We start from the raw sequence: 25564 nt of genomic DNA, 5'->3' as shown, positions 1-25564 counted from the left end.
TTTGCGCCTGCGCAGTAGAGCGGACCCGACGGCGATCTGGTATTTCCGCCTACTTCGGAGCCGACAGCCGTCAGAGCGCCTGCGCAGGAGCCGGGAAGGTAAATATTACGTCACGGCTGCACGGAGGGCTGCAGCGAGACCCCCGAGGGACGCAGGACGGCGTGGGAAGCCTCATTAGGATCCTGAGGCTTCCCCCACCCGAGGTGAGTACCCCCCAGGGGACGTTTTGACATTACAGTTCCTCTTTAATGCGCTCATTATTATTCTAACGCCCAATTTAGTGCTTCTTTTTTACAGTACCCCCTATAATAATGTGCTGTATTACACTTCCCTCGCGATGGGGGAAAATGCCAGGGAGCCCTGCAGAGTCCTCAAGGAACCCAGGCTGAGAAAGCCTGATCTGGACTATCCGCCGCCTTCCAGCCCATTATGCTGGGAATACACAAGTCGTTTCTGCCTCTCGGTTCACCACTCTATTCTCTTATCTTCCGCAAGTTTTTCTTATCCTTTTCCATTCACTTGTATAACAAATCGAATGGCAAAGCGATCGAACGGCGATCGGACATGTTGGAAATTATCTAACCATCTAATCAGCACATAAACGAACCGTGTATTCCCAGCATACACAGGGGGCACAACTGTCACCACAAACACGTGGCACGCGCATGTCTGGGCGACAGTTGTGCCCCCTGTGTATGAGGCGCGCACCCCGAAACTGTCGCCGGAGACAGCAGTTGAAAAGTTCAATCGCAAGCAACTGCTGTCTCCGCAACTGTAGCTGTTCCGCCACGCGTGCTGTGTGTGCATGCGGAGCTCCTGGACCTCCTGCGACAGCTTCCGCCGTGTCTTTGCCTGTTGGGCAGAGACGTGTAGACAGCTGTCGCTCAGGTGGAGCTGTCGCCGAGCTGTTACGCACATGTCTCCTGTGTGCTAGCAACAGCTACAACGGTGCCTCGTTTGTATGAGGCTTAAGATAAGCATTTATCAGTACATCTTTTTCTCCTCGCAGGTTAAAGGGAAGGACCAAGCAAAATAAAAAAAATGAGTTTCACTTACCTGGGGCTTCTACCAGCCCCATGCAGCCATCCTGTGCCCTCGTAGTCACTCACTGCTGCTCCAGTCCCCCGCTGGCAGCTTGCCGACCTCGGAGGTCGACAGGCCGCATTGCGTACATTTTTACGCATTCCCGCTAGTGCAGGAACATTAACCACTTTCCCCCCGCCCGTACGAATTTCTCCGTCCCTTTTTCCATCCTTTAACCCCCAGGGACGGAGAAATCCGTACTTTGCGCACTCCCGCCGCTGTCCGCGCTCCCGCTCGTAAACACGCCGCCGCCCGCCCGGAGATCAATGAACGGGAAAATCCATTCCCGTTCGTTGATCTAAGCCCCGCAATGATCCGCTGCTCTCCGATGGGCAGCGCGATCATTGTGATCTTACCCAGCCTCCAAGTACTTCCTCCAAGCTTCCGGAAGGACGCTTGGAGGTCGCATTAAAACAAAAAGTTACTGTGGCCATCTTGTGGCCAAATAGTAAAACTACACCCTACACATTTTTCACATACAAATAAATTACTTTTACACAAAAAATTAACTCATTACCTCCCACACTCCCAATTTTTTTTTTTTTTTTGTAATTAAAAAAAAATAAAAAAATGTACAGTAAAAAAAAAAAATACATAAATAGTTACCTTAGGGACTGAACTTTTTAAATATTTATGTCAGGAGGGTACAACACTGTTACTTTATAAACTATGGGCTTGTAATTAGGGATGGACGCAAAACTGAAAAAATGCCCATTTCCAAATAAAATATTGGCGCCAAACATTGTGATAGGGACAATTGTATAACAGTTTTATAACCGGGACAAAGGGGCAAATACATTTCATGGGTTTTAATTACAGTAGCATGCATTAATTAAAAACTATAATGGCCGAAAACTGAAAAATAATTATTTTTTTCCCAGATTTTTCCTATTTTCCCATTAAAACACATTTAGAATAAAATAATTCTTGGCATAATGTCCCCCCTAAAGAAAGCCTAATTAGTGGTGGAAAAAACAAGATATAGATCGTTTAATTGTGATAAGTAATGATAAAGTTATAGACGAATGAATGGAAGGAGCGCTGAAAGGTGAAAATTGCTCTGGTGGTCAGGGGGTAAACCCCCTCAGTGGTGAAGTGGTTAACACATACGTTTTTACGCATTACTGGTTCAATGCGTACATTCTACTATATGTCACTACAGGTTCTCTTTAAACTCACACAAAGTGTTGACAAGAACAGAACACACAACTTTAAGCATTGTAGGAGTAGAGCCCACTACAAGCTGTTTAGCAGTGCTTACCAAACACCAAAGATCAGCAGAGCACTGCAACAATAGAAACCTAAGAGGTGTGGGGGGGGGGGGGGGGGGGAAATCACAAAATCACTGCATGCACCATTATCTGAGCGATCGCTTTGTATAAATGCAGAGGCCAATCACATTCCATCAAGATCGCTGAGGAAACCTCACCACACCTCACACTGCCCCTGGCCTTAAAGGACCACTCCAGTGAAAAAAAGTTAGCAGTTAAAATCTGACAGAACTGACAGGTTTTGGACTAGTCCATCTCCTTATAATAGATTCTCAGGGTTTTCTTTGTTTTTCAAAAGTATTTCCACAACGGCAGTTTAACTGCCAAAACAGTAACATACCAGCCAGTTTCCCTACTCGCTTGTACACTATTCTGGCAGTTGGTCAGAGCAATTACCTTTCAGGAAATTCTTTTAAAAACAAAGACAACCCTGAGAATCCCCCATGAGGAGATGGACTATTCCAAAACCTGTCATTTCGGTCAGGTTTAAGCTGTTACATTTTTTGCTGGAGTGCTCCTTTGAAGCAATGGAAGGCCAGACTTGCGATGACAGATCTGGCCACACTGACTCTGCGGTTTTCCTGTTATTACACAGAATCGGCAGTGCAGTCCTCAGTACCAGGCGTTTCCATGTTTCTCTGTAACGGCCGTATTTACCAGCAGACTCGCTCGGAGCCTCAGGCAAGCCGCATGCCGTGTATGAGTTGTATTTCCTGTTTGGTGCCAGGCTGTAGTATTGCTGCGAGTTGTGCTATGTCACCTCAGTGTCACACATACCCCTCCTCATGCTCCTCTCAGCTGTCGCTCTGTATATTTAGCCTGAGAAGACATAAGCCGACAGCCCCTTCCTGCTTCTCAAGAGTGGAGACACAAGGGGGCAGCGGAGGACCTCACAATCCTGGGGGCACACGGCATCAGGTGTAATCACAGAAGGGGGCAGCTGAAGACCTGACAACGCTGAGTACAGGCACAGAGTAACCTCTTATACTGTACATACTGGAGGTAACAGAGATTGCACACACTGCAGGCTAGTTTACTATCAGTACAGGCACAGAGTAACAGCTTATACTGTACATACTGGAGGTAGTAGAGAACAGCACATACTGCAGCTAGTTTACTATCAGTACAGGCACAGAATAACAGCTTATACTGTACATACTGGAGGTAGCAGAGAACAGCACACACTGCAGCTAGTTTACTATCAGTACGGGCACAGAGTAACAGCTTATACTGCACATACTGGAGGTAGCAGAGATCAGCACACTGCAGCTAGTTTACTATCAATACAGGCACAGAGTAACCGCTTATACTGTACATACTGGAGGCAGCAGAGATCAGCACACACAGCAGCTAGTTTACTATCACTACAGGCACAGAGAAAAAGCTTCTACTGTATACACTGGAGGTAGCAGAGATCAGAACACACTGCAGCTAGTTTACTATCAGTACAGGCACAGAGTAACAGCTTCTACTGTATATACTGGAGGTAGCAGAGATGAGCACACACTGCAGCTAGTTTACTGTCAGTACAGGCACAGAGAAACAGCTTCTACTGTATATACTGGATGTAGCAGAGATGAGCACACACTGCAGCTAGTTTACTATCAGTACAGACACAGAGAAACAGCTTCTACTGTATATACTAGAGGTAGCAGAGATCAGCACACTGCAGCTAGTTTACTATCAGTACAGGCACAGACTAACAGCCTATACTGTATATACTGGAGGTAGCAGAGATCAGCACACACTGCAGCTAGTTTACTATCAGTACAGTCACAGAGTAACAGCTTATACTGTACATACTGGAGGCAGCAGAGATCAGCACACACTGCAGCTAGTTTACTATCAGTACAGGCTACAGGCACACAGTAACAGCTTCTACTGTACATACTGGAGGCAGCAGAGATCAGCATACACTGCAGCTAGTTTACTATTAGTACAGGCACAGAGTAACAGCATATACTGTACATACTGGAGGTAGCAGAGATCAGCACACTCTGTAGCCAGTTTACTATCAGTAGAGACACAGAATAACAGCTTATATTGTACATACTGAAGGCAGCAGAGATCAGTACATGCTGCAGCTAGTTTACTATCAGTACAGGCACAGAGAAACAGCTTCTACTGTATATACTGGAGGTAGCAGAGATCAGCACACACTGCAGCTAGTTTACTATCAGTACAGGCACAGAGAAACAGCTTATACTGTACATACTGGAGGTAGCAGAGATCAGCACACACTGCAGCTAGTTTACTATTCGTACAAGCACAGAGCAACAGCTTATACTGTACATACTGGAGGTAGCAGAGATCAGCACACACTGCAGCTAGTTTACTATTAATACATGCACAGAGCAACAGTACACACAGGGCAGAGCATGCCTTCATTATAAAATGAGGTGAGATCTGTAATATAAGTACATCATATTATTGGCAGGGCCTCATTTTAATACATGTAACCTATAAAATCAGAATAGAAATACGTAAAATATTAGCCATATGGATTATGATTGTATAATCCTACCAACATCTATTTAGTGTGAGGGCATTTGCTGGTAAGATTGTACAATCGTATTGGAGGGTGTGTGAGGCAGGATACCTGCGTGGTGTGTCAGCTCACCTCGTCACTCTCCTCAACGTCTACATTTCCGTTGGCGTCATCGTCCATCTGCTTGTGAATGCTCATCACCGCCTCAAAGCTCAGCAACTCCTCCTCGATATTGCACAAGATTTTATCGATCCGGCAGAACTCTGAAGAGAGGAGAGAAGAGGCGACAATGAGAAGGACTGACGGGGGACCGGTCATTACACAGCAAATCCCTATACAGCCACTAGAGAGGAGTGACATCACTGAGAATGCAGCCTATCCATTCACTAGAGACCGGTGACATCACTGAGGATGTAGCCTATCCATTCACTAGAGACCGGTGACATCACTGAGGATGTAGCCTATCCATTCACTAGAGACCGGTGACATCACTGAGGATGTAGCCTATCCATTCACTAGAGACCAGTGACATCACTGAGAATGCAGCCTATCCATTCACTAGAGACCGGTGACGTCACTGAGGATGTAGCCTATCCATTCACTAGAGACCAGTGACGTCACTGAGAATGCACCCTTATCCATTCACTAGAGACCAGTGACATCACTGAGAATGCAGCCTATCCATTCACTAGAGACCAGTGACATCACTGAGAATGCACCCTATCCATTCACTGGAGACCAGTGACATCACTGAGAATGCACCCTATCCATTCAATAGAGACCAGTGAAATCACTTAGAATGCACCCTATCCATTCACTAGAGACCAGTGACGTCACTGAGAATGCAGCCTATCCATTCACTACAGACCAGTGACATCACTAAGAATGCAGCCTATCCATTCACTAGAGACCAGTGACATCACTGAGAATGCACCCTATCCATTCACTACAGACCAGTGACATCACTGAGAATGCAGCCTATCCATTCACTAGAGACCAATGACATCACTGAGAATGCAGCCTATCCATTCACTAGAGACCAGTGACATCACTGAGAATGCAGCCTATCCATTCACTAGAGAGCAGTGACATCACTGAGAATGCAGCCTATCCATTCACTACAGACCAGTGACATCACTGAGAATGCAGCCGATCCATTCACTAGAGACCAGTGACATCACTGAGAATGCAGCCTATCCATTTACTAGAGACCAGTGACATCACTGAGAATGCAGCCTATCCATTCACTAGAGACCAGTGACATCACTGAGAATGCAGCCTACCCATTCACTAGAGACCAGTGACATCACTGAGAATGCAGCCTATCCATTTACTAGAGACCAGTGACATCACTGAGAATGCAGCCTATCCATTCACTACAGACCAGTGACATCACTGAGAATGCAGCCTATCCATTCACTAGAGACCAGTGACATCACTGAGAATGCAGCCTATCCATTCACTAGAGACCAGTGACATCACTGAGAATGCAGCCTATCCATTTACTAGAGACCAGTGACATCACTGAGAATGCAGCCTATCCATTCACTAGAGACCAGTGACATCACTGAGAATGCAGCCTATCCATTCACTACAGACCAGTGACATCACTGAGAATGCGGCCTATCCATTCACTAGAGACCAGTGTCATCACTGAGAATGCAGCCTATCCATTCACTACAGACCAGTGACATCACTGAGAATGCAGCCTATCCATTCACTAGAGACCAGTGACATCACTGAGAATGCAGCCTATCCATTCACTAGAGACCAGTGACATCACTGAGAATGCAGCCTATCCATTTACTAGAGACCAGTGACATCACTGAGAATGCAGCCTATCCATTCACTAGAGACCAGTGACATCACTGAGAATGCAGCCTATCCATTCACTAGAGACCAGTGACATCACTGAGAATGCAGCCTATCCATTCACTACAGACCAGTGACATCACTGAGAATGCGGCCTATCCATTCACTAGAGACCAGTGACATCACTGAGAATGCAGCCTATCCATTCACTACAGACCAGTGACATCACTGAGAATGCGGCCTATCCATTCACTAGAGAGCAGTGACATCACTGAGAATGCAGCCTATCCATTCACTACAGACCAGTGACATCACTGAGAATGCAGCCTATCCATTCACTAGAGACCAGTGACATCACTGAGAATGCAGCCTATCCATTCACTACAGACCAGTGACATCACTGAGAATGCAGCCTATCCATTCACTAGAGACCAGTGACATCACTGAGAATGCAGCCTATCCATTCACTAGAGACCAGTGACATCACTGAGAATGCACCCTATCCATTCACTAGAGACCAGTGACATCACTGAAAGTGCAGCCTATCCATTCACTAGAGACCAGTGACATCACTGAGAATGCAGCCTATCCATTCACTAGAGACCAGGGACATCACTGAGAATACAGCCTATCCATTCACTAGAGACCAGTGACATCACTGAGAATGCAGCCTATCCATTCACTAGAGACCAGTGACATCACTGAGAATGTAGCCTATCCATTCACTAGAGACCAGTGACATCACTGAGAATGCAGCCTACCCAATCACTAGAGACCACTGACATCACTGAAAGCGCATCCTATCCAATCACTAGTTAAAAATACATGCACGTTTCAGCAACCCTCACTATGAACGGATAGGACACAAGATGTCTTCTAACTGCAAATGTACACACCTAACAGCAAACTTGTCTGTGACATGACACGAAGCCGAAACCCACTAACAGCAGAAAACATTTCATGTATCCACTGTAATATGCCTACTATAGCCTCCCCGGGGACTGCAGTGCTGCATAGGACACACGTACAGGGTGTAACAATAGCTCGTGACCCCTGCAATTACAGAGGGTCCCTCCTCCTCCCATCGGCATGCACAAGGAGAATTATATTTACCTTCTTCCAGACCCGCAGCACTGGAAGCAGGTAATATTACACTGGCTACCTGCTCCTGTGCTGGGGGACTCCTCCACGCATGCCAGTACACTCTCTCTGCTCCCTATCACATGACCGATGTCAGTCACATGACCCATGCCAGTCATGTGATCAGGAGCTTAGCGATCAGAGAGTGCTGCTGCTGTGATGCTCGGAGACCCGCAGCACTGGAAGCAGGTAATATTACACTGGCTACATGCTCCTGTGCTGGGGGACCTCCTCCGTACATCACAGCACACTCTCTCTGCTCCCTATCACATGACCGATGCCAGTCACATGACCCATGCCAGTCATGTGATCAGGAGCATAGTGAGCAGAGAGCTGATGCTGTGATGCTTGGAGATCCGCGGCGCTGGAGGCAGGTAAATATAACGCTCCCTGCTCTACTCTGCCTGGTGGGAGGGGGTGGCAGGGATGTGTGCCTTGCTGAAATAAGCCAACAGTCATCTGTCAGAACATTTATTGTGCAGGCCGGAGGAGACCGCAGGATGATAAAGTCTTCATATGAAGCAATGGAGGAAACTGGAGAGAGATAAAACAGGGAGCTGAAACTGACAGATATTGAGCAACCGCACAAAACGGCCATTACCACATCCTACAGAGCAACAGGAAGTGCAGGAGGAAGTGCTAGCGGATGTACTACATGTGCGCGCTGCCCGCCTGATAGTGACCTATAGACCCACCACATGCAAATTACAGCAAATAATGCACCCCGTACTACATGTGCACGCTGCCCGCCTGATAGTGACCTATAGACCCACCACTTGCAAATTACAGCATATGCCCAGCACCCCATTCTACATGTGCCCACCTGATAGTGAGATATGAGGGGGTGCTGATAACTTCCTGGCTTTGCCCCCTTCCAGATAAAAGGGAGAAACAAGTGTGGGCCTAGGTACACTAGGTGCCAGCATGGGTGGGGGTGATAGGTGTGATGCGAGCGCACCCTGCATGGGGCAGACAGAGGCACAGACACAGGGATGGCGAGGGGGGCAGACTCAGAGAGCGCATCCTGCATGGGGCAGACAGAGGCACAGCACACAGGGATGGCGAGGGGGGCAGACTCAGAGAGCGCACCCTGCATGGGGCAGACAGAGGCACAGCACACAGGGATGGCGAGGGGGGCAGACTCAGAGAGCGCACCCTGCATGGGGCAGACAGAGGCACAGCACACAGGGATGGCGAGGGGGGCAGACTCCGAGAGCGCACCCTGCATGGGGCAGACAGAGACACAGCACTCAGGGATGGGAAGGGTGCAGACTCAGAGAGCGCATCCTGCATGGGGCAGACAGAGGCACAGCACACAGGGATGGCGAGGGGGGCAGACTCAGAGAGCGCACCCTGCATGGGGCAGACAGAGACACAGTACACAGGGATGGCGAGGGGGGCAGACTCAGAGAGCGCACCCTGCATGGGGCAGACAGAGGCACAGCACACAGGGATGGCGAGGGGGGCAGACTCAGAGAGCGCACCCTGCATGGGGCAGGCAGAGGCACAGCACACAGGGATGGCGAGGGGGGCAGACTCAGAGAGCGCACCCTGCATGGGGCAGACAGAGGCACAGCACACAGGGATGGCGAGTGGGGCAGACTCAGAGAGCGCACCCTGCATGGGGCAGGCAGAGGCACCGCACACAGGGATGGCGAGGGGGGCAGACTCAGAGAGCGCACCCTGCATGGGGCAGACAGAGGCACAGCACACAGGGATGGCGAGGGGGGCAGTCTCCGAGAGCGCATCCTGCATGGGGCAGACAGAGGCACAGCACACAGGGATGGGGAGGGGGCAGACTCAGAGAGCACACCCTGCATGGGGCAGACAGAGGCACAGCACACAGGGATGGCGAGGGGGGCAGTCTCCGAGAGCGCACCCTGCATGGGGCAGACAGAGGCACAGCACACAGGGATGGGGAGGGGGCAGACTCAGAGAGCGCACCCTGCATGGGGCAGGCAGAGGCACAGCACACAGGGATGGGGAGGGGGCAGACTCAGAGAGCGCACCCTGCATGGGGGTATTTATTTTATTTATAAAGCACCAACATAATACGCATCCTGAGGACATCCGGCAGAATTATTTTACAGGAGAATGCTATGAACTCTCTTCGGAAAACATTTACAGCCGATAAATGTTATCATCGGAAATTCACTGTCCAGTATTTCCCAGGATCTCTGTCTGGTCTTCTCTCTCACTAGAAGCACGGGAACTAGACTGGGCAACTCAAGATGTCTGACGGACGCATTAAAGTAACCCACATCCAGCTATTTGTGGAGAGAAACTCCGACCCGGATCATAAATTACTCCCGCCCCTTTACAATGCAATTTAATGTAAACAAGTTAGATACTTACCCCACCTCTTTCTCCTTCGTGGTCGTGCTGCCATCCATGCACAAACATTGCTATACTGTGCACTAGCACCGCACGGAGGACAAAGCTGTGCATGTGCAGCTTCATGCTACCGGGAAGTAGAGTCAGTGGTAGGTGGACATGGAGGGGGTGGAGTCTGTGGTAGGACATGGAGGGGGTGGAGTCAGTGGTAGGACATGGAGGGGTAGAGTTAGTGGTAGGATACTGGGTGATGTAGAGTCAGTGGTAGCACAGGAAGAGGGTAGATACAGTGGTAGGACATGAAAGGGGTGGAGTCAGTGGTAGGACATGGAGGGGTGGAGTCAGTGGTAGGACATGGAGGGGGTGGAGTCAGTGGTAGGACATGGAGGGGGTGGAGTCAGTGGTAGGACATGGAGGGGGTGGAGTCAGTGGTAGGACATGGAGGGGGTGGAGTTAGTGGTAGGCCATGGAGGGGGTGGAGTCAGTGGTAGGACATGGAGGGGGTGGAGTCAGTGGTAGGACATGGAGGGGTAGAGTTAGTGGTAGGATACTGGGTGGTGTAGAGTCAGTGGTAGCACAGGAAGAGGGTAGATACAGTGGTAGGACATGAAAGGGGTGGAGTCAGTGGTAGGACATGGAGGGGGTGGAGTCAGTGGTAGGACATGGAGGGGGTGGAGTCAGTGGTAGGCCATGGAGGGGGTGGAGTCAGTGGTAGGACATGGAGGGGGTGGAGTCAGTGGTAGGACATGGAGGGGTAGAGTTAGTGGTAGGATACTGGGTGCTGTAGAGTCAGTGGTAGCACAGGAGGAGGGTAGATACACTGGTAGGACATGAAGGGGGTGATTTCCGAGACAGGGTTAGCTTAGCGCTGGTTGGACGATCTGCACGTGGGGTCACAGTGACTGGAGTGAAAGTTCCGGGTTGGGGACGGACAGATTCCCGGCAGCAGTAGTAGAAGGATCAGGCGTATTATGTAACACAGGACTGACATACATTTCACAGTCCAGAAATAGAAAATGCCTCTGAAGATTTTCCACCCACAGAGAGCTTGCAGAGCCGAGGTCTGGGCACAGCAAGTGTATCACAAGGACACGAAACACACACGAAACACACACGAAACACACACGATCCGAGGAGATCAGATGCCGCATGTGATAAAGAGATCGCAGAAGATTGCGCTGAAACAGGTCACACACACACACACACACACACACACACACACACACACACACACACACACACGATCCGAGGAGATCAGATGCCGCATGTGATAAAGAGATTGCAGAAGATTGCGCTGAAACAGGTCACACACACACACACACACACACACACACGATCCGAGGAGATCAGATGCCGCATGTGATAAAGAGATTGCAGAAGATTGCGCTGAAACAGGTCACACACACACACACACACACACACGATCCGAGGAGATCAGATGCCGCATGTGATAAAGAGATTGCAGAAGATTGCGCTGAAACAGGTCACACACACACACACACACACACACACACACACACACACACACACACACACACACACACGATCCGAGGAGATCAGATGCCGCATGTGATAAAGAGATTGCAGAAGATTGCGCTGAAACAGGTCACACACACACACACACACACACACGATCCGAGGAGATCAGATGCCGCATGTGATAAAGAGATTGCAGAAGATTGCGCTGAAACAGGTCACACACACACACACGATCCGAGGAGATCAGATGCCGCATGTGATAAAGAGATTGCAGAAGATTGCGCTGAAACAGGTCACACACACACACACACACACGATCCGAGGAGATCAGATGCCGCATGTGATAAAGAGATCGCAGAAGATTGCGCTGAAACAGGTCACACACACACACGATCCGAGGAGATCAGATGCCGCATGTGATAAAGAGATTGCAGAAGATTGCGCTGAAACAGGTCACACACACACACACGATTCGAGGAGATCAGATGCCACATGTGATAAAGAGATCGCAGAAGATTGCGCTGAAACAGGTCACACACACACACACACACATACACGATCCGAGGAGATCAGATGCCGCATGTGATAAAGAGATTGCAGAAGATTGCGCTGAAACAGGTCACACACACACACACACACACACGATCCGAGGAGATCAGATGCCGCATGTGATAAAGAGATTGCAGAAGATTGCGCTGAAACAGGTCACACACACACACACACACACACACACACGATCCGAGGAGATCAGATGCCGCATGTGATAAAGAGATCGCAGAAGATTGCGCTGAAACAGGTCACACACACACACACACACACACACACACGATCCGAGGAGATCAGATGCCGCATGTGATAAAGAGATCGCAGAAGATTGCGCTGAAACAGGTCACACACACACGATCCGAGGAGATCAGATGCCGCATGTGATAAAGAGATTGCAGAAGATTGCGCTGAAACAGGTCACACACACACACACACACGATCCTAAGAGATCAGATGCCGCATGTGATAAAGAGATTGCAGAAGATTGCGCTGAAACAGGTCACACACACACACACACGATCCGAGGAGATCAGATGCCGCATGTGATAAAGAGATTGCAGAAGATTGCGCTGAAACAGGTCACACACACACACACACACACACACACACACACAATCCGAGGAGATCAGATGCCGCATGTGATAAAGAGATTGCAGAAGATTGCGCTGAATCTAGGCGGCACCTGCTGGCATTTACACCAGAGAGCGCCGGAGAAGGCAAAGGTCACCCGATGCAAATAAAGGGACTGAATAAACAGGAGAGAAGCAAAATCAACACAACACAAAATACAAATGGAAATAAGAGAGATCTGCCAAGGCTGTAAAGCAGAAACTCAGCCGGCAAACACAAGAAAAACAACATGTTATAAGACAAATGTCATGAAGCCCGCATCCACTATCAGAGAGAACAGCCAAGCCACGTCTTCACGGATCTGTGGATGGACAATTAAGGTGCATACACACATCCAATCCCGATTGGCCAATTTTACCATTGTAGTACGTACGAAGGTGCATGAGGGTGAACGGATTTTGAATACTATGAGCAGACTTTCTAGGCTAACTCTAATACTACATGGAGGTGGACTATTGGCCAGTGAAGATTAGACGTGTATACACACCTACAGTCAATGTGCTGTACAAGAGGTGAGAGGGAGGTGGGATTTAGATCCTTTTCACTTAAAATGTTAAAAAACAAGCAGCTCATGTCATACTCCCATTAAAGAGGAACTGTCACAAAAATCTTCAAATTTAAAACACATACAAATAAGAAGTACATTTCTCCCAGAGTAAAATGAGCCATACATTACTTTTCTCCTATGTTGCCATCACTTACAGTAGGTAGTAGAAATCTGACAGAACCGACAGGTTTTGGGTTAGTCCATCTCTCCATAGGGGATTCTCAGCATGGCCTTTATTCTTTATAAAGACATTCCCTGAAAAAGATTTATACCAAGATGCTGGCCAGCTTCCCTGCACACTATTTTGGCAGTTGGAAGGAGCAACTGCCATTCGCTAAGTGCTTTTAAAAAATAAAGAAAACCCTGAGGAACACCCCTCCCCCCCATTAGAAGATGGGCTAGTCCAAAATCTGTCGGTAACGTCAGATTTCTACTACTTTCTGTAAGTGACAGCAGCATAGGAGAGAAGTAATTTATGGCTCATTTTACTCTGGGAGAAGTGTACTTCTCATTTGTATGTGTTTACATGTACATGTATTTTACATTTGTAGATTTTCACAACAGAGGTCCTTTAAACTACTGCAGGAGGGAGGGACAGCGACAACCAACCCATGCCCCTCCCAGAAGGTGCCACAGGAGGGAGGAGTAATAGCAACCCATGTCACACCCACCATACAGTGCTGCAGGATGAAGGGATAATGGCAACTCATCCCCCCCATACAGTGCTGCAGGAGGGAGGGACATTGGCAGCCAACCCATGCCCCTCCCAGAAGGTGATGCAGGATAGGAGTATAATTGCAGCCCGTGTCACCCCGCCACCCCAATACAGCGCTGCGGGAAGGGAGGGACAGTGGCAGCCAACTCCCGTGTCTCCCAGCAGCATTGCAGCCCATGTCACCCTCCACCCCAATACACTGCTGCGGGAAGGGAGGGACAGTGGCAGCCAACTCACGTTTCTCCCAGCAGGCATTGCAGCCCATGTCACCCTCCACCCCAATACAGCGCTGCGGGAAGGGAGGGACAGTGGCAGCCAACTCCTGTGTCTCCCTGCAGGCATTGCAGCCCATGTCACCCTCCACCCCAATACACTGCTGCAGGAAGGGAGGGACAGTGGCAGCCAACTCACGTTTCTCCCAGCAGGCATTGCAGGAGGTTAAGGAGCTCTGAATAATCTCCACCAGGGAAGAAGCTCCCAACAAAATTCTCAGGAAGCAGAAAAAAAATTGAAATAGGCCATTTGTGTTTTGTTTTCTGTAATAAAAACTATAACTGTGGTCTCAGCAGTACCCACCCTCTGCCAATGTAAGCAGTCATTTCCTTACAACAGCACAAGCAGTGGCACGGGCACAGCACTGCATATATTACTATGGAGTCACGCTACAGTATGACTCTACAGTCATTTCCTGACAACAGTACAAGCAGTGGCATGAGCACAGCACTGCATGTATTACTGTAGAGTAACGCTACAGTATGACTCTACAGTCACTTCCTGACAACAGTACAAGCAGTGGCACGGGCACAGCACTGCATATATTACTATGGAGTCACGCTACAGTATGACTCTACAGTCATTTCCTGACAACAGCACAAGCAGTGGCATGAGCACAGCACTGCATGTATTACTGTAGAGTAACGCTACAGTATGACTCTACAGTCACTTCCTGACAACAGTACAAGCAGTGGCACGGGCACAGCACTGCATATATTACTATGGAGTCACGCTACAGTATGACTCTACAGTCATTTCCTGACAACAGCACAAGCAGTGGCACGGGCACAGCACTGCATATATTACTATGGAGTCACGCTACAGTATGACTCTACAGTCATTTCCTGACAACAGTACAAGCAGTGGCATGAGCACAGCACTGTATATATTACTATGGAGTCACGCTACAGTATGACTCTACAGTCACTTCCTGGCAACAGTACAAGCAGTGGCACGGGCACAGCACTGTATATATTACTATGGAGTCACGCTACAGTATGACTCTACAGTCATTTCCTGACAACAGCACAAGCAGTGGCATGGGCACAGCACTGCATATATTACTATGGAGTCACACTACAGTATGACTCTACAGTCATTTCCTGACAACAGTACAAGCAGTGGCACGGGCACAGCCCTGCATATATTACTATGGAGTCACGCTACAGTATGACTCTACAGTCATTTCCTGGCAACAGCACAAGCAGTGGCACGGGCACAGCCTTGCATATATTACTATGGAGTCACGCTACAGTATGACTCTACAGTCACTTCCTGACAACAGTACAAGCAGTGGCACGGGCACAGCCTTGCATATATTACTATGGAGTCACGCTACAGTATGACTCTACAGTCACTTCCTGACAACAGCACAAGCAGTGGCACGGGCACAGCACTGCATATATTACTATGGAGTCACACTACAGTATGACTCTACAGTCATTTCCTGACAACAGCACAAGCAGTGGCACGGGCACAGCCCTGCATATATTACTATGGAGTCCCGCTACAGTATGACTCTACAGTCACTTCCTGACAACAGCACAAGCAGTGGCACGGGCACAGCACTGCATATATTACTATGGAGTCACGCTACAGTATGACTCTACAGTCACTTCCTGACAACAGTACAACCAGTGGCACGGGCACAGCCCTGCATATATTACTATGGAGTCACGCTACAGTATGACTCTACAGTCACTTCCTGGCAACAGTACAAGCAGTGGCATGAGCACAGCACTGTATATATTACTATGGAGTCACGCTACAGTATGACTCTACAGTCACTTCCTGGCAACAGTACAAGCAGTGGCATGAGCACAGCACTGTATATATTACTATGGAGTCACGCTACAGTAAGACTCTACAGTCACTTCCTGACAACAGTACAAGCAGTGGCATGAGCACAGCACTGCATGTATTACTGTAGAGTAACGCTACAGTATGACTCTACAGTCATTTCCTGACAACAGTACAAGCAGTGGCACGGGCACAGCACTGCATATATTACTATGGAGTCACGCTACAGTATGACTCTACAGTCATTTCCTGACAACAGCACAAGCAGTGGCATGAGCACAGCACTGCATATATTACTATGGAGTCACGCTACAGTATGACTCTACAGTCACTTCCTGACAACAGCACAAGCAGTGGCATGAGCACAGCACTGCATATATTACTATGGAGTCACGCTACAGTATGACTCTACAGTCATTTCCTAACAACAGCACAAGCAGTGGCACGGGCACAGCACTGTATATATTACTATGGAGTCACGCTACAGTATGACTCTACAGTCACTTCCTGGCAACAGTACAAGCAGTGGCACGGGCACAGCACTGTATATATTACTATGGAGTCACGCTACAGTATGACTCTACAGTCACTTCCTGACAACAGTACAAGCAGTGGCACGGGCACAGCCCTGCATATATTACTATGGAGTCACGCTACAGTATGACTCTACAGTCATTTCCTGGCAACAGCACAAGCAGTGGCATGAGCACAGCACTGCATATATTACTATGGAGTCACGCTACAGTATGACTCTACAGTCACTTCCTGGCAACAGTACAAGCAGTGGCATGAGCACAGCACTGTATATATTACTATGGAGTCACGCTACAGTATGACTCTACAGTCACTTCCTGACAACAGTACAAGCAGTGGCACGGGCACAGCCCTGCATATATTACTATGGAGTCACGCTACAGTATGACTCTACAGTCATTTCCTGACAACAGCACAAGCAGTGGCATGAGCACAGCACTGTATATATTACTATGGAGTCACGCTACAGTATGACTCTACAGTCACTTCCTGACAACAGTACAAGCAGTGGCACGGGCACAGCACTGCATATATTACTATGGAGTCACGCTACAGTATGACTCTACAGTCACTTCCTGACAACAGTACAAGCAGTGGCACGGGCACAGCACTGTATATATTACTATGGAGTCACGCTACAGTATGACTCTACAGTCACTTCCTGACAACAGCACAAGCAGTGGCATGAGCACAGCACTGTATATATTACTATGGAGTCACGCTACAGTATGACTCTACAGTCACTTCCTGACAACAGTACAAGCAGTGGCACGGGCACAGCACTGCATATATTACTATGGAGTCACGCTACAGTATGACTCTACAGTCATTTCCTGACAACAGTACAAGCAGTGGCATGAGCACAGCACTGTATATATTACTATGGAGTCACGCTACAGTATGACTCTACAGTCACTTCCTGACAACAGTACAAGCAGTGGCACGGGCACAGCCCTGCATATATTACTATGGAGTCACGCTACAGTATGACTCTACAGTCATTTCCTGGCAACAGCACAAGCAGTGGCATGAGCACAGCACTGCATATATTACTATGGAGTCACGCTACAGTATGACTCTACAGTCACTTCCTGACAACAGCACAAGCAGTGGCATGAGCACAGCACTGTATATATTACTATGGAGTCACGCTACAGTATGACTCTACAGTCATTTCCTGACAACAGCACAAGCAGTGGCACGGGCACAGCCCTGCATATATTACTATGGAGTAACGCTACAGTATGACTCTACAGTCACTTCCTGACAACAGCACAAGCAGTGGCATGAGCACAGCACTGCATATATTACTATGGAGTCACGCTACAGTATGACTCTACAGTCACTTCCTGACAACAGCACAAGCAGTGGCATGAGCACAGCACTGTATATATTACTATGGAGTCACGCTACAGTATGACTCTACAGTCACTTCCTGACAACAGCACAAGCAGTGGCATGAGCACAGCACTGCATATATTACTATGGAGTCACGCTACAGTATGACTCTACAGTCACTTCCTGACAACAGCACAAGCAGTGGCATGAGCACAGCACTGCATATATTACTATGGAGTCACGCTACAGTATGACTCTACAGTCACTTCCTGACAACAGCACAAGCAGTGGCATGAGCACAGCACTGTATATATTACTATGGAGTCACGCTACAGTATGACTCTACAGTCACTTCCTGACAACAGCACAAGCAGTGGCACGGGCACAGCACTGCATATATTACTATGGAGTCACGCTACAGTATGACTCTACAGTCATTTCCTGACAACAGTACAAGCAGTGGCACGGGCACAGCACTGCATATATTACTATGGAGTCACGCTACAGTATGACTCTACAGTCACTTCCTGACAACAGCACAAGCAGTGGCACGGGCACAGCACTGCATATATTACTATGGAGTCACGCTACAGTATGACTCTACAGTCACTTCCTGGCAACAGTACAAGCAGTGGCACGGGCACAGCACTGCATATATTACTATGGAGTCACGCTACAGTATGACTCTACAGTCACTTCCTGACAACAGCACAAGCAGTGGCACGGGCACAGCACTGCATATATTACTATGGAGTCACGCTACAGTATGACTCTACAGTCATTTCCTGACAACAGTACAAGCAGTGGCATGAGCACAGCACTGTATATATTACTATGGAGTCACGCTACAGTATGACTCTACAGTCACTTCCTGGCAACAGTACAAGCAGTGGCACGGGCACAGCACTGCATATATTACTATGGAGTCACGCTACAGTATGACTCTACAGTCATTTCCTGACAACAGTACAAGCAGTGGCATGAGCACAGCACTGTATATATTACTATGGAGTCACGCTATAGTATGACTCTACAGTCACTTCCTGGCAACAGTACAAGCAGTGGAACGGGCACAGCACTGCATATATTACTATGGAGTCACGCTACAGTATGACTCTACAGTCACTTCCTGACAACAGCACAAGCAGTGGCATGAGCACAGCACTGCATATATTACTATGGAGTCACACTACAGTATGACTCTACAGTCATTTCCTGACAACAGCACAAGCAGTGGCACGGGCACAGCACTGTATATATTACTATGGAGTCACGCTACAGTATGACTCTACAGTCATTTCCTGACAACAGTACAAGCAGTGGCATGAGCACAGCACTGTATATATTACTATGGAGTCACGCTACAGTATGACTCTACAGTCACTTCCTGACAACAGTACAAGCAGTGGCACGGGCACAGCCCTGCATATATTACTATGGAGTCACGCTACAGTATGACTCTACAGTCATTTCCTGACAACAGCACAAGCAGTGGCACGGGCACAGCCCTGCATATATTACTATGGAGTCACGCTACAGTATGACTCTACAGTCACTTCCTGACAACAGTACAAGCAGTGGCACGGGCACGGCCCTGCATGTATTACTGTAGAGTAACGCTACAGTATGACTCTACAGTCACTTCCTGACAACAGCACAAGCAGTGGCACGGGCACAGCACTGCATATATTACTATGGAGTCACGCTACAGTATGACTCTACAGTCATTTCCTGACAACAGCACAAGCAGTGGCACGGGCACAGCACTGCATATATTACTATGGAGTCACGCTACAGTATGACTCTACAGTCATTTCCTGACAACAGTACAAGCAGTGGCACGGGCACAGCCCTGCATATATTACTATGGAGTCACGCTACGGTATGACTCTACAGTCATTTCCTGACAACAGCACAAGCAGTGGCACGGGCACAGCACTGCATATATTACTATGGAGTCACGCTACAGTATGACTCTACAGTCATTTCCTGACAACAGCACAAGCAGTGGCACGGGCACAGCCCTGCATATATTACTATGGAGTCATGCTACAGTACGACTCTACAGTCACTTCCTGACAACAGCACAAGCAGTGGCACGGGCACAGCACTGTATATATTACTATGGAGTCACGCTACAGTATGACTCTACAGTCACTTCCTGACAACAGCACAAGCAGTGGCACGGGCACAGCACTGTATATATTACTATGGAGTCACGCTACAGTATGACTCTACAGTCACTTCCTGACAACAGTACAAGCAGTGGCACGGGCACAGCACTGTATATATTACTATGGAGAAACGCTACAGTATGACTCTACAGTCATTTCCTGGCAACAGCACAAGCAGTGGCATGAGCACAGCACTGCATATATTACTATGGAGTCACGCTACAGTATGACTCTACAGTCATTTCCTGACAACAGTACAAGCAGTGGCATGGGCACAGCACTGCATATATTACTATGGAGTCACGCTACAGTATGACTCTACAGTCATTTCCTGACAACAGCACAAGCAGTGGCACGGGCACAGCCCTGCATATATTACTATGGAGTCACGCTACAGTATGACTCTACAGTCATTTCCTGGCAACAGCACAAGCAGTGGCATGAGCACAGCACTGCATATATTACTATGGAGTCACGCTACAGTATGACTCTACAGTCACTTCCTGACAACAGCACAAGCAGTGGCATGAGCACAGCACTGTATATATTACTATGGAGTCACGCTACAGTAAGACTCTACAGTCATTTCCTGACAACAGTACAAGCAGTGGCATGAGCACAGCACTGCATGTATTACTGTAGAGTCACGCTACAGTATGACTCTACAGTCACTTCCTGGCAACAGTACAAGCAGTGGCACGGGCACAGCACTGTATATATTACTATGGAGTCACGCTACGGTATGACTCTACAGTCACTTCCTGACAACAGTACAAGCAGTGGCACGGGCACGGCCCTGCATGTATTACTGTAGAGTAACGCTACAGTATGACTCTACAGTCATTTCCTGAGAACAGTACAAGCAGTGGCATGAGCACAGCCCTGCATATATTACTATGGAGTCACGCTACAGTATGACTCTACAGTCACTTCCTGACAACAGTACAAGCAGTGGCACGGGCACGGCCCTGCATGTATTACTGTAGAGTAACGCTACAGTATGACTCTACAGTCATTTCCTGACAACAGCACAAGCAGTGGCATTGGCACAGCAATGTATATAGTACTATGGAGTCACGCTACAGTATGACTCTACAGTCACTTCCTGACAACAGTACAAGCAGTGGCACGGCCACAGCCCTGCATATATTACTATGGAGTCACGCTACAGTATGACTCTACAGTCATTTCCTGGCAACAGCACAAACAGTGGCATGAGCACAGCACTGCATATATTACTATGGAGTCACGCTACAGTATGACTCTACAGTCACTTCCTGGCAACAGTACAAGCAGTGGCATGAGCACAGCACTGTATATATTACTATGGAGTCACGCTACAGTATGACTCTACAGTCACTTCCTGACAACAGTACAAGCAGTGGCACGGGCACAGCCCTGCATATATTACTATGGAGTCACGCTACAGTATGACTCTACAGTCACTTCCTGACAACAGCACAAGCAGTGGCATGAGCACAGCACTGCATATATTACTATGGAGTCACGCTACAGTATGACTCTACAGTCACTTCCTGGCAACAGCACAAGCAGTGGCATGAGCACAGCACTGTATATATTACTATGGAGTCACGCTACAGTATGACTCTACAGTCATTTCCTGACAACAGCACAAGCAGTGGCACGGGCACAGCCCTGCATATATTACTATGGAGTCACGCTACAGTATGACTCTACAGTCACTTCCTGACAACAGCACAAGCAGTGGCATGAGCACAGCACTGCATATATTACTATGGAGTCACGCTACAGTATGACTCTACAGTCACTTCCTGACAACAGCACAAGCAGTGGCATGAGCACAGCACTGTATATATTACTATGGAGTCACGCTACAGTATGACTCTACAGTCACTTCCTGACAACAGCACAAGCAGTGGCATGAGCACAGCACTGCATATATTACTATGGAGTCACGCTACAGTATGACTCTACAGTCACTTCCTGACAACAGCACAAGCAGTGGCATGAGCACAGCACTGCATATATTACTATGGAGTCACGCTACAGTATGACTCTACAGTCACTTCCTGACAACAGCACAAGCAGTGGCATGAGCACAGCACTGTATATATTACTATAGAGTCATGCTACAGTATGACTCTACAGTCACTTCCTGACAACAGCACAAGCAGTGGCACGGGCACAGCACTGCATATATTACTATGGAGTCACGCTACAGTATGACTCTACAGTCATTTCCTGACAACAGTACAAGCAGTGGCACGGGCACAGCACTGCATATATTACTATGGAGTCACGCTACAGTATGACTCTACAGTCACTTCCTGACAACAGCACAAGCAGTGGCATGAGCACAGCACTGCATATATTACTATGGAGTCACGCTACAGTATGACTCTACAGTCACTTCCTGACAACAGCACAAGCAGTGGCATGAGCACAGCACTGTATATATTACTATGGAGTCACGCTACAGTATGACTCTACAGTCACTTCCTGACAACAGCACAAGCAGTGGCACGGGCACAGCACTGCATATATTACTATGGAGTCACGCTACAGTATGACTCTACAGTCATTTCCTGACAACAGTACAAGCAGTGGCACGGGCACAGCACTGCATATATTACTATGGAGTCACGCTACAGTATGACTCTACAGTCACTTCCTGACAACAGCACAAGCAGTGGCATGAGCACAGCACTGCATATATTACTATGGAGTCACGCTACAGTATGACTCTACAGTCACTTCCTGACAACAGCACAAGCAGTGGCACGGGCACAGCACTGCATATATTACTATGGAGTCACGCTACAGTATGACTCTACAGTCATTTCCTGACAACAGTACAAGCAGTGGCACGGGCACAGCACTGCATATATTACTATGGAGTCCCGCTACAGTATGACTCTACAGTCACTTCCTGACAACAGCACAAGCAGTGGCATGAGCACAGCACTGTATATATTACTATGGAGTCACGCTACAGTATGACTCTACAGTCACTTCCTGACAACAGCACAAGCAGTGGCACGGGCACAGCACTGCATATATTACTATGGAGTCACGTTACAGTATGACTCTACAGTCATTTCCTGACAACAGTACAAGCAGTGGCATGAGCACAGCCCTGCATATATTACTATGGAGTCACGCTACAGTATGACTCTACAGTCATTTCCTGACAACAGCACAAGCAGTGGCATGAGCACAGCACTGTATATATTACTATGGAGTCACGCTACAGTATGACTCTACAGTCATTTCCTGACAACAGTACAAGCAGTGGCACGGGCACAGCACTGCATATATTACTATGGAGTCACGCTACAGTATGACTCTACAGTCATTTCCTGACAACAGCACAAGCAGTGGCATGAGCACAGCACTGCATATATTACTATGGAGTCACGCTACAGTATGACTCTACAGTCATTTCCTGACAACAGTACAAGCAGTGGCATGAGCACAGCACTGTATATATTACTATGGAGTCACGCTACAGTATGACTCTACAGTCACTTCCTGGCAACAGTACAAGCAGTGGCACGGGCACAGCCCTGCATATATTACTATGGAGTCACACTACAGTATGACTCTACAGTCATTTCCTGACAACAGCACAAGCAGTGGCATGAGCACAGCACTGTATATATTACTATGGAGTCACGCTACAGTATGACTCTACAGTCATTTCCTGACAACAGTACAAGCAGTGGCATGAGCACAGCCCTGCATATATTACTATGGAGTCACACTACAGTATGACTCTACAGTCATTTCCTGACAACAGCACAAGCAGTGGCATGAGCACAGCACTGTATATATTACTATGGAGTCACGCTACAGTATGACTCTACAGTCACTTCCTGGCAACAGTACAAGCAGTGGCACGGGCACAGCCCTGCATATATTACTATGGAGTCACACTACAGTATGACTCTACAGTCATTTCCTGACAACAGCACAAGCAGTGGCATGAGCACAGCACTGCATATATTACTATGGAGAAACGCTACAGTATGACTCTACAGTCACTTCCTGACAACAGCACAAGCAGTGGCACGGGCACAGCACTGTATATATTACTATGGAGTCACGCTACGGTCTGGCATTAGCGGCAGCCTCTACAATTAGTGGAAGCCTCCCATGTGTCCATTAACAGCTGTCTTGGCAGGTTCTCTTTAAATGAGTTAAGGTGTGTTAAAAGCTCAATTATATTTTATTCACACTGGTTAGAGTCGGCCTCTGGCCCTCTGCCCAGGACGAGCTGGAGTCTGGCCAAGCCCCTGAGTCATTCTTGCAGGTTCCTTCCCCTCCTGAGGATTCCTGCAGTCCTGAAACACGTCCTGTCCTATACGAGGAACACATCAGAGACAGCCCTCCACTGGGAAGGTGCCCTGTGAGCCTAATGTGTGCGTTATACATTATTTTATCTGTTCAAAGACTCCCATAGACGTAAATGTTCTCTCACCCAACCACTGTACTTCACAGTAAGCACCATACGGTGCTCAGACGTCCCACGCCACATCTGCAGGGCCCAACCTGTGCAAGCCACTCCCAGAACCTTCAGCTCAGTCTCAGTCTGGAGGTGGCCACTTGCAAGGAGTTGCTGTGGAGAATCAGAACTAGTAGACGTTAGTTGAAGCTGCCGTATGGGAGGGGGGGAAACTGCAAAGGTGGGCTGTGGCTGAATTTGGATGCAGATTACAGTATAGATTGGGATCCAGTCAGGCCCGGATTTACCTCACAGGTGCTTATAGGCACAGATGTCCTGGTACCCTAGACTCCGCCCTCCATGAACCTACAAACCCCCGCCGAACCACACCGCACGTATGCTGTCCCAGCTGTCACTTCTTCCTTACTTCCCCTGCCCATCAGAGGTAGCTAGGAGGTGCCCCCAAGTATTAGGAAGTTAGAGGAACCTCAGTAATGAGTAACTAGAGGTGCCCCAGACTGAAGGAAGATCTCCTCAGTGGAATGCCGAGAGCTGGGTAAGTAACCTCATTTTTACATTCTCATCAGGACTCTGCATAAAAAAAGGAGGGAGGCGCTTGAGGAGGGGACTGAGCCGCTTTGCTATCATCAGGCGCCTGTAGGCATATGCCTACAGTGCCTTATGGCAAATCCGGCCCTGTATCTAATGGGCGTTATATGAGGGAACCTTTACCCTCAATCTCTATCTTTACTGTATCTGGGGCTTAAAGAGAAACTCCGACCAAAAATTGAACTTTATCCCAATCAGTAGCTGATACCCCCTTTTACATGAGAAATCTATTCCTTTTCACAAACAGACCATCAGGGGGCGCTGTATGACTGATATTCTGGTGAAAGCCCTCCCACAAGTAACCCCTCCCACAAGAAAAGTTCAAACTTTTGTGGGAAATAGCTGTTTACAACTGCCAAAAACCA

At 48.2% G+C, this 25564-nt stretch overlaps 1 protein-coding gene across 9 annotated transcripts in view; it reads right to left on the bottom strand.

Moving 5' to 3' along the window:
• STIM1 (stromal interaction molecule 1) overlaps positions 1 to 25564 on the bottom strand; it is a 228325-nt gene that overhangs the window by 104423 nt on the left and 98338 nt on the right. For all 9 annotated transcript variants that reach the window (XM_068266507.1, XM_068266508.1, XM_068266509.1 and 6 more), the window contains exon 2: positions 4975 to 5105. In XM_068266507.1, the coding sequence (XP_068122608.1) occupies positions 4975 to 5105 (131 nt within the window). The remainder of the gene's footprint in view (positions 1 to 4974; positions 5106 to 25564) is intronic.

Source organism: Hyperolius riggenbachi, chromosome 2 (assembly GCF_040937935.1).
Source record: "Hyperolius riggenbachi isolate aHypRig1 chromosome 2, aHypRig1.pri, whole genome shotgun sequence".
In the NCBI taxonomy this organism is placed as follows: Eukaryota; Metazoa; Chordata; class Amphibia; order Anura; family Hyperoliidae; genus Hyperolius; species Hyperolius riggenbachi.
This window is presented reverse-complemented; position numbering and strand designations above follow the sequence as displayed.